This window comes from Ranitomeya imitator, chromosome 1 (assembly GCF_032444005.1).
Source record: "Ranitomeya imitator isolate aRanImi1 chromosome 1, aRanImi1.pri, whole genome shotgun sequence".
NCBI lineage: Eukaryota > Metazoa > Chordata > Amphibia > Anura > Dendrobatidae > Ranitomeya > Ranitomeya imitator.
In genome coordinates this window covers 129,133,104-129,144,148 of record NC_091282.1, presented here as the reverse complement: position 1 = coordinate 129,144,148, position 11,045 = coordinate 129,133,104, and the positions used below count along the sequence as shown (strand labels likewise).

At 46.1% G+C, this 11,045-nt stretch overlaps 1 protein-coding gene across 2 annotated transcripts in view; it reads left to right on the top strand.

The window, feature by feature from the left end:
• The first annotated feature begins 371 nt into the window (after window positions 1-371).
• The window catches only part of GTF2H2 (general transcription factor IIH subunit 2), a 71,590-nt gene continuing 60,916 nt past the window's right edge, over window positions 372-11,045 (top strand). The window contains exons 1-2 of one of the 2 annotated variants that reach the window (XM_069750746.1): window positions 372-739; window positions 9,190-9,270. In XM_069750746.1, coding sequence (XP_069606847.1) covers window positions 9,215-9,270 — 56 coding nt within the window. In that variant the 5' untranslated portion in view covers window positions 372-739; window positions 9,190-9,214. The remainder of the gene's footprint in view (window positions 740-9,189; window positions 9,271-11,045) is intronic. The other variant, XM_069750754.1, reaches the window with a different exon arrangement.

The following is an 11,045-nucleotide window of genomic DNA, read 5'->3' as shown; positions in this document are numbered from 1 at the left end:
GCCGCTCCTCCCTTCAGCCGCTCCTCCCTACAGCCGCTCCTCCCTTCAGCCGCTCCTCCCTACAGCCGCTCCTCCCTTCAGCCGCTCCTCCCTACAGCCGCTCCTCCCTACAGCCGCTCCTCCCTTCAGCCGCTCCTCCCTACAGCCGCTCCTCCCTACAGCCGCTCCTCCCTACAGCCGCTCCTCCCTACAGCCGCTCCTCCCTTCAGCCGCTCCTCCCTACAGCCGCTCCTCCCTACAGCCGCTCCTCCCTACAGCCGCTCCTCCCTACAGCCGCTCCTCCCTACAGCCGCTCCTCCCTTCAGCCGCTCCTCCCTACAGCCGCTCCTCCCTACAGCCGCTCCTCCCTACAGCCGCTCCTCCCTACAGCCGCTCCTCCCTACAGCCGCTCCTCCCTTCAGCCGCTCCTCCCTACAGCCGCTCCTCCCTACAGCCGCTCCTCCCTACAGCCGCTCCTCCCTACAGCCGCTCCTCCCTTCAGCCGCTCCTCCCTACAGCCGCTCCTCCCTACAGCCGCTCCTCCCTACAGCCGCTCCATTCTCCTCAGCAATGAGCCGTCTATGGCGGAGCTGCTGCTGGTGGAATTCACATGAGCCGCAGCCGCTTCCGGGTATCAGGTTTCCAATGAATGAGGAGGCCCCGCCTTTCCTATGACATCATCCCGTCACATGGGCATGACGTCACCACAGGTCCTTTCGCCTGCACCATCCTGCGGCTGCGCCGGTGTCCTGTGTGTGAGGTACGTTTCTGCAGACATGTCCTCCGCCGTGTGCTGGCCTCCTGCTCTGGGCCTCCTCCTCGTGCAGGGCTCGGTGCTCACACGTTACCGGGTGGGGGTGCAGGGAAACTATGTTTGCTGTAGTTTTTCTTATGAGTCTGTTAATAAATGAATGGCATCAGACAGTGTTATTATTGGGGCGGCAGGAGGACGTGACATCTCCTCCTCTCACCTATAGGGGGTGCCCTTTCCTCCCATTAGGCCATGTGGGCCCCTGTATATCTGTTGGATGGGGTCCTGCAGCTTCTGTCTATTACTGCAGTGACACCTGCTATGAGGAGAGTTTCCCTTCACATCCTCCGTTTTGTGTCTCCAGCTCCCGTGCTGAGCTATATGTGTGCATGGTTACCAGCCACGAGCCGACCCAGTGTGCTCTGGTGCAGGACACCGATTTCTTCCATTGCACTCGTGGATCTCCCCCTGGTATATATTGGGCAGTCCGGTATCTGCGTCCCGCAGGGAAATACACAGCAGAGTGCTATGCAGAGTGCCTACAAATAACCTCAGCAATAAGATTCAGCGGGGCGGCCTGACCATCGGATCTGTCCATAGGATGCCAGAAATCTGATAAGTGCGGGTCATGTAGGAGAAACCTGCTTGTATCCCTAGAATGGTGGTCCGCCAGCATCCGACCACCAGTGCGTGTAAAGGTGATGACACCATTAATCTCCATTCATTGCTACAGCAGTTCTGGATACAGCCAAGAGCGTTTGCACTCGGAATTGCTCAGCATTGGATGGAGAGACCCTTGTCTGCGCCACCATCTCTCCACTCTGGTGGTCGGCCTGAACCCGGATTCAGAGACATGGAATTCATTCTTTACATGATGGCTGCAAATGGAAGCAGAGCGACCTCTGGACTATAATGGGGTGTGTATCGTACTACGTGACAGCACAGTGTGCTGCTGCGCAGAAGTGACCACTGCCTACTACGTCACTGGAGGAAGGGGCTATTGTACATTTTGTAGGTGGACAAGTTAGTACTACTGCACACTGTGTCTGCACCTTGTCTGCAGGATACATTTGGCAGCTTTTCTGTAATGTCACCATAGGCGACCATTCACCAGAAGGCCGAAAGTGTGCTCTTTTGGCCACATTCACCTGTATATGGTTTGTTTAGGTTCGGTCCATGCTGCATCCAAGCCCTCTGTTGGGCGCATACGCTCAGGAGGCATGTGCCTGTCAGTGTGCATTGTTGGATTGGATGAGGCAGCTGTCCAACTTAGGGCCCACTGTAAGGAAATATAGAACTCATGGTATACATTTCTTGTAGTGGCCCTATAGAGTTAAAGTAATGGGACGCAGTAATATCACCCAGGCGGAGGTTGAATAAAACCCAGACTTTCAACCTCTGGTGATTGGCATCTTAGGTGACGTTACGGTACACTTTATGAAAAGTTCCAGACATTTATTGTAGGCCTAACAAACAGGCAATCCCTACATGTATTTTAGCTGTCGAACAGCCGCGAGACATGCAGCCGCTGCAACTCGAGCATTTTTTTCCAGCATGCCGAAAATACTCCATTAGGATATGGGCATGCTCAGATAACACCATATCAGAGCACGCTTGCTCATCACTACTCGGCACCCATTCCGACTGCACACTGTCGGACACAGGCCTCTTGAGAGTATACATAGATACAGTAGGCTAACAGTAAGGATCACCAATAAAAAGGTAAGTATTAGACATCCCAAAATCGATGGTGAGGTAAGCTCACCGTCATCAGGGGCATTCTGGAATGCTGTAGATAAGCCGCCGATGTTACCTGAAAGAGGAGAAAAAGACGTTAGATTATACTCACCATGGACGGTCCCGCTCTGATGGGCGTCTCAGGTCCGCTCCGGCACCTCCCATCTTCATTCCATGACGTCCTGTTCTGGTCTTCATGCTCCGGCGCAGGCGTACTTTGTCTACCCTGTTGAGGGCAGAGCAAAGTACTGCAGTGCGCAGGCGCCGGAAAGGTCAGAGAGGACCTGAGACACCCATTTGACCGGACCGCAGCGGGAACGCCACTGGGTGAGAATAATATGACGTCAGTTTCTCCTCTTTCAGGATACATCGGGGGCTTATCTACAGCATTACAGAATGCTGTAGATAAGCCCCCGATGCTGGTGGGCTTACCTCACCATCGATTTTGGGGGTGGCAGGTTCCCTTTAATAAGTCACAATTGGGCAATGTGGAAAAGTCTCGCACTCAACTTAAGTATTTATATTCGTAGATTTTATTTGGTACTAGAGGTAGCACTGGAAACGTTTCAGTCCAACCGGACTTTCATCAGTCACTACATAATCCAAGAAACAAAAAAACAATGTGGTATATACAAAACATATACAGAACAAAAGTATATACAAAATTTCACAAAATTTCCTTAGAGCCAAAATTGTAGATTTTATATCTCAATGCTGGTGCCGCAGTGAAATCACACATAATAATATCCTCGCTAGGTGTGTTATGTGGAGTATAGTTATTATAGGTGTAAGTTTAACACACATACCGTGCTGTGCCAACTAGTGTGTGGCAACAGGTCCTATATTCATATGCAGATAATGCGTGGTGCCTAGGGTGGCATAGGGAGGAAGTGAGGATTTATAATCATACGTAAAAGACTGTAACAGGTCTGGTGAGGGAAAGGTAGTACTTACAGGTAGAAACCGCCTGATATAGGAACAGCGTAATAGATGAGAGGAGTATGCATGAACTGTGGAGTAATTATAAGAAAGGGGGGGGGGGGGAAGGAAAGAAGGGGGAGAGGGTAAGTATGAATTCAGATAAACATGAGCCAGTGGGTTCCTATATTAGCAAACCCTTATATTAATGTGCCCCCTTATCTTTATAAATACATCATAGAAGTTTATGTAAGGCTCGAGGTAGTGACCTCAGACTGCCAATGGTGGGACAGGGGCTGCAGAAAATGAAAAATAAGAATAATGGAAACGAAAGTAAAAAATACGTGTCAGCGCACAGAACCTGATACTTATATGTCCGGTCTACAGATGGGGAATCCATTACCTGGAGCAAGGCCGCTGTGCTGTATGGGAGGTCCTCTCAGACACAGAGTCCACCGCTAGTCTGAAGAGAGATTCCCTGCGGCGTGCTTATATATCCGGGGTCTATGTTATGGTGAACGGCCGCGACCGGAAGTGACGTGAACGCATGCAGCCGTACCGGAAGTATACGGCCGTGCGGGTCACAATAGAAGGATGCGTTCCATGGTGGTAGCGCTGGGCTCAAAAGAGCACAAAATATAAAGCAGCGCATCTAGTGGACGTTGTAATACAGTGTAGGGTAGAGGGGAAAGGGATGAGTTTATTTTGTAATGAAATACAGAAACTCCATATAGGAGCTGGGGATGGGAGGAACAAGGAGGCGGGGTTGGGGGGGGGGAAAGGGGGAAGTACCACCTACGGAGTTGAGTATGATAATACGTGGGAGGGGAAAGGATGGAGACTATCTGACATGCCGATAGAGATAAGGGATATGGGATAAAGAGCAAGAGATCTGCAGACTGAGTATGTGGAGAGATAATAAGGAGAGATACCCCGAGGGGGTCCCATATAATCACTGCACATGACAGGTGTGAGTGGAGTGCCACTGTGATGTGTTCCGATGGATCCAGGATGTGACACATATTGGATACAAGTGCCGTAGATGACTGAGATCAAAAGAAGTGATATGTCTATAGTGAGTGGTGGCATCATACAGATGACCATATACGGAAAGAGGTGATCGATCCTGTGGTGACTGTAGTTCGTGACGTGACAACCGATCATTAATACAGACGACTCTAGAAAACAAAGATGTATGTTAGTACACATTTTTGAGAGAATCAACATCACATAAGTCAGTCAAAGAGAAAATACATCAGCAGTTTAACCCTGCTGTTCTGTTGGTCAAAAATGACCGACTTTGAACTTCAATATTCTTTAAAATATTCAAGATGCGGCTCTGAAACCCGTGGCCGACCGACCCATCCTCATTTAAGTCAATCAACCACAAGTTTCAGAACCGCATCTTGAACACCCCAAAAAATACCAAAGTTCAAAATAGGTCTCCCCAGACCGAACAGAACAGCAGGGTTAACAGGGCACTCAATAGCCTTAAATAAATGCAGATAACTCGTATTCCCTATTTAGCCCCTTGGGTGATAGTGCGTCCAAAGTGTGTATCCAATATGCCTCACGTTTCTTAAGCATAAGGATTCTATTACCCCCTCTACGCTGTATGGGAACTTGTTCAAGAACTTGAAATTTCAACTGTGCGATATTGTGTCCTGATGTGTGGAAATGGTGAGGTAATGGTAGCAGGAGGTTATTGCAGCGGATGGTAGATTTGTGCTTGGACACCCGATCCCTGATAGGTTGTGATGTTTCCCCCACATATAAAAGACCACATAAATGACATACGTGGAACTGCACGTGAAGTACCCTCTAACTCTGAATTGTTTGCCAGAATGTGGATGAGTGACTACGTTCCCTTTGAGAACGTTATTACATTGGACACAATGCAAGCATGGGAATGTCCCTTCCCTTGGTTTACCAAGAAAACTTTGTCTCACGGTGGCGTTGGTGCCAATGTCGGCCTTAACAAGGTTATCCCGTAGACTTGGAGCTCTTTTAAAACACGGGAGAAATGGGTGTTGGAATTCCACAACGTTAGGATAGGCATTAGAGAGGATCAGCCAGTTGCTACGTATAGCCCTATGTAGTTTATACATGAAGGGGTGAAAAGAATGTACGAACGGGATACGTGATGTAGTGTCTGCCCTGGGTCTGTTAGTCATGGCTCTAGAATCTTCCAATAGAGGTAAAGGATACCCTCTGGCTCGGAACTTCTGTGTCATCTCATGTGTTCGTTGTTCTCTGGTGTCGGGGTCGGAGACTATGCGTTGTACCCTCTGATACTGTGCTTTGGGTATGGACCTTTTGGTTGATGGAGGATGAAGACTTTGAAAATGTAAAAGACTATTACGGTCTGTGCTTTTAGAGTAAAGATCTGTACTCAATCGACCACTTGGGTCCTTAATTACCAGCGTATCGAGAAAATTCATGCTCCAGAGGTCAAAATTCATAGTAAAGGTGATGCCAGGCCAGGAGGTGTTCAGGAATGATAGGAAGGTGTGGAGTGTTTCTACTGAGCCCCGCCATACGCAGAACACATCATCGATGTATCTTCTCCATATGATGATGTTGTCCTTGAACAAAGTGTTTGTGTATATGATACTCTCCTCGAAATGAACCATATATGCATTAGCATATGGAGGTGCTGCGTGTGACCCCATTGCGGTCCCCCTCGTTTGTAGGTAGAATGTGTCTTGGAATAGGAAGAAATTACACTTGAGTATGACCCTCAGGAGGTCAATACATAACGAAATCTGATCTACATCCATATCAGTATTCTCAAGTAAATTCCGTACCGAGTTAATACCCTCCACGTGGGGTATGGAGGTATAGAGATTCTTCACGTCGAGGGTCACTAGAAGGGCATCCGTGGGAACGATGTTAATCTCCCTGACAAGCTTTAGAAAGGAACCTGTGTCTAGTAAAAAAGATATAGACTTCTGTATGTGAGGAGTAAGAATTCTCTCAATAAATCTCGCTATAGGGGATAATATTGAGTCGGTGGAGGCCACTATGGGCCTCCCTGGTGGGTTCTCTAGATTTTTGTGGATCTTGGGCAATGTGTAGAAGACCGGTATGATGGGATTGGGGTTCAGAAGAAAGCTACATGTCTTCTGATCTAAAACGCCCAACTCAGTATATTTGTGAAGTATGGTTTCAATGCTTTGGCGAATTGTATGTGAGGGATCCCTATCCAGTGCCTGGTAAATGGAACGATCGCTCAGTTGTCGTGTTATTTCGGCCAGATATTTCGATTTATCCATGACCACCAGGGCACCCCCCTTGTCGGCCGGTTTCATTATAATGGATTTGTCCCCCTGAAGGTTTTTTTAGGGAGTGTCTCTCCTCAGCAGTAAGGTTGGAAGGATAAAAAAGGTTACCCCTTTCTATGTTGTCTCTGAGGGATGTAAATGAATCCTGTACAAAACTAACAAAAGTTTGGACCGCATGGGAACAATGTGGGGGCCTAAAGTGGCTTTTGTTCCGTAGGCCCAAACTGGAGGAGGACAGTAATTTGGGATTGTCACTGATGGGAACGGTATCTACGGCTGGAGGATTAGTAGAAAAATACGCTTTCAATCTAATGAGGCGAAAAAATCTCTGAAGATCCATATCTAGATCAAATGTACGGCAGCGATAGGACGGACAAAATGAGAGTCCTTTTTGTAGGAGCGAATGTTCAGCCACGTTCAGGGTTCGAGATGAGATATTAATCACTAGGTTGTCCATACCTTTGATCAGGTGATCCTGTTGGTATCCTGGTTCCTTCTTATGTTTCTGTCCCCGTCTGGTCTTCTTGTGGGATATCTGCGTTGTCCTAAAAAAGGAATAGTTGGCACCGAGGTAGATGGTCCAGATTCGTGATCCGATCCTGAGGTTGAGAGATCTGAGGATATGGGTTGGTTCGGACGTGTGTTGGTACGTCGAGAGTTGTCTTGCCATCTATAGACTCTGTTATTCTTGTAGTCCTCTGCGTCCCTTACAAATTTGTTTCGTTTTCTGACCTCGATGTCCCTTTTGTGCCGGGTAATACGGTCCTGGATCTCAGTCTTGAGGGCAGATAACTCCTCCGGTGTACCTGTTGTAGATAACTGAACTTCAATGGTCTTAATTTTCTCAGAGGTGTCCGCAATGGCACGTTGGAGATATTCTACTGTCAGGGTAATTAAATCCAGAGAACACTTATTGAGGATGTGCTCAAATTTAGTGCAGAAGTCAGGTGAATCTTTAAAGAGTGTAGGGCGCAGATAGTCTCCATCCTTTCCCTTCCCACGTATTATCATACTCAACTCCGTAGGTGGTACTTCCCCCTTCCTCCCCCCCCCCCCAACCCTGCCTCCTTGTTCCTCCCATCCCCAGCTCCTATATGGAGTTTCTGTATTTCATTACAAAATAAACTCATCCCTTTCCCCTCTACCCTACACTGTATTACAACGTCCACTAGATGCGCTGCTTTATATTTTGTGCTCTTTTGAGCCCAGCGCTACCACCATGGAACGCATCCTTCTATTGTGACCCGCACGGCCGTATACTTCCGGTACGGCTGCATGCGTTCACGTCACTTCCGGTCGCGGCCGTTCACCATAACATAGACCCCGGATATATAAGCACGCCGCAGGGAATCTCTCTTCAGACTAGCGGTGGACTCCGTGTCTGAGAGGACCTCCCATACAGCACAGCGGCCTTGCTCCAGGTAATGGATTCCCCATCTGTAGACCGGACATATAAGTATCAGGTTCTGTGCGCTGACACGTATTTTTTACTTTCGTTTCCATTATTCTTATTTTTCATTTTCTGCAGCCCCTGTCCCACCATTGGCAATCTGAGGTCACTACCTCGAGCCTTACATAAACTTCTATGATGTATTTATAAAGATAAGGGGGCACATTAATATAAGGGTTTGCTAATATAGGAACCCACTGGCTCATGTTTATCTGAATTCATACTTACCCTCTCCCCCTTCTTTCCTCCCCCCCCCCCCCTTTCTTATAATTACTCCACAGTTCATGCATACTCCTCTCATCTATTACGCTGTTCCTATATCAGGCGGTTTCTACCTGTAAGTACTACCTTTCCCTCACCAGACCTGTTACAGTCTTTTACGTATGATTATAAATCCTCACTTCCTCCCTATGCCACCCTAGGCACCACGCATTATCTGCATATGAATATAGGACCTGTTGCCACACACTAGTTGGCACAACACGGTATGTGTGTTAAACTTACACCTATAATAACTATACTCCACATAACACACCTAGCGAGGATATTATTATGTGTGATTTCACTGCGGCACCAGCATTGAGATATAAAATCTACAATTTTGGCTCTAAGGAAATTTTGTGAAATTTTGTATATACTTTTGTTCTGTATATGTTTTGTTTTGTATATACCACATTGTTTTTTTGTTTCTTGGATTATGTAGTGACTGATGAAAGTCCGGTTGGACTGAAACGTTTCCAGTGCTACCTCTAGTACCAAATAAAATCTACGAATATAAATACTTAAGTTGAGTGCGAGACTTTTCCATATTTTACTATACGGTTTGGGTACCTAGTCTCTGCACCAGTATTTAGCAGTGCACACGGTGTTTGCTCACAATTGGGCAATGGGCACAGATGCCGTGTGGACCAAGCCCTGGATTACTGCTCCCCCCCCATTAATAACCTGTAGTAATTTCACTTTGACTATCGCCATTTTTACTCTAAAGTCTTAGCTCCTTACTACACAGAATGAAACTGTAGTGTTATATAATGATATACTAATGTACCAATGTTATTCTCCTACTGAAGTCATCAGTGATCTCTTAGTTCAGAAATGGATGAAGAACCAGAAAGAACCAAACGATGGGAGGGCGGTTATGAGAGGACATGGTAAGACAATGGCATGATTGATTCCTAATGAAAGAAAAATCCAAGGAGCTTTATAGTGCAGACGTCCTTGTGAAATGAATGGTAACGGAAACTCTCAAAGGCGGGAGGTAGTGTGCTCACATTATAAGAATGTGCTATTGCCAAGCACAATAGGTTTCAAGTCCAAGATAGGCAAGTCAGCACTCTGGACCAGCGCCTTCCACTGGCCATATCACAGTAATAAACATCAGGAATTTCTATACATAAGACAGAAGGAAATGACATCCTGGGGTTGGGTCAAAGATCATTACAATACAAACTAATTGTAGCAAACATATTACATGAAGACATACCCAGATGAAATTTAATTTGGAGTTAATAACTATATATCTCATAGCCAACATGTAAAAGAGGACTAATGGGGGCCAACTGCAAACAGTATACACCCCATAAAAAGCAAAAAACGGCAGTCCTAGAGTCCCATAAATATATAAACTTTATTAAATCTCAAATATAAAACCTAACAATACAGGTACAATGGCAGGGGTGAAGGAAATAACTATGTACCCACAGTGGTCTCTTACAGACAGAAAAGGGCCAAATTGGCCAAACACTCATGTACCATCACTCAAATGCCAAAATATGGCAGATGTAAAAAATGGGGCAGCACTAATAGTACTACATTCTATACCCAATAGATGTGAACAACAACATGATGCATACTTACTAAGTCCAGGAGTGCGAGGCCAATAGCCCACCCCGACACGTGTTTCGGAGTAAAAAAAAACTTCCTTCCTCAGGGGGCATGTGGGAATAAGTGCCAATGGCATGCATATTTACACACCACCAAACAATGTGCAGCTCACTTTCAAGCCGCGATAGCCATCGCCGCACCCGACGCCTACCCCATCTGTCCGTGTCAGGAACACATGGAGCCCTACGTCAGGGGGAGGCCAGCACGGTGCTGCGAGACGGGGAACGCATGCGCACTGGGAGCAGCACAAAAAAAAACATTTTATTTAAGGGCAAAACAAGGAATATAATACATGTAAAATAAATAGATTTGAAAAGATAACAGCATTGCGATTTGAACGACGGAGATCAATACCATAAGGGGCATATATATATATATATATATATATATATATATATATATATATATATATATATATATATATATATATATATATAATTGTAAGTAATGTTACGACCAGCAGCATAATCCAAACAACAAAATATATACATATCACTATGGGCTCTGTTACATATCATAATATGCTCAGACGGTCACATGTACAGAAGGAAAACAAGCCTATCAAGCAGAATTACAAATAAATATTGCACATCAATACATCCATAAGTATGCCCATAATACCTAAAATATTACATATCAATACACATGACCGAAGAGACAAATAACAGGCAATCAGAAGAATTATGCCCCAGATATGACCCACAAATACAATCACATACAGTGGGGCAAAAAAGTATTTAGTCAGTCAGCAATAGTGCAAGTTCCACCACTTAAAAAGATGAGAGGCGTCTGTATTTTACATCATAATAATAATCTTTATTTTTATATAGCGCTAACATATTCCGCAGCGCTTTACATTTTGCACACATTATCATCACTGTCCCCGATGGGGCTCACAATCTAAATTCCCTATCAGTATGTCTTTGGAATGTGGGAGGAAACCGGAGTGCCCGGAGGAAACCCACGCAAACACGGAGAGAACATACAAACTCTTTGCAGATGTTGTCCTGGGTGGGGTTTGAACCCAGGACTCCAGCGCTGC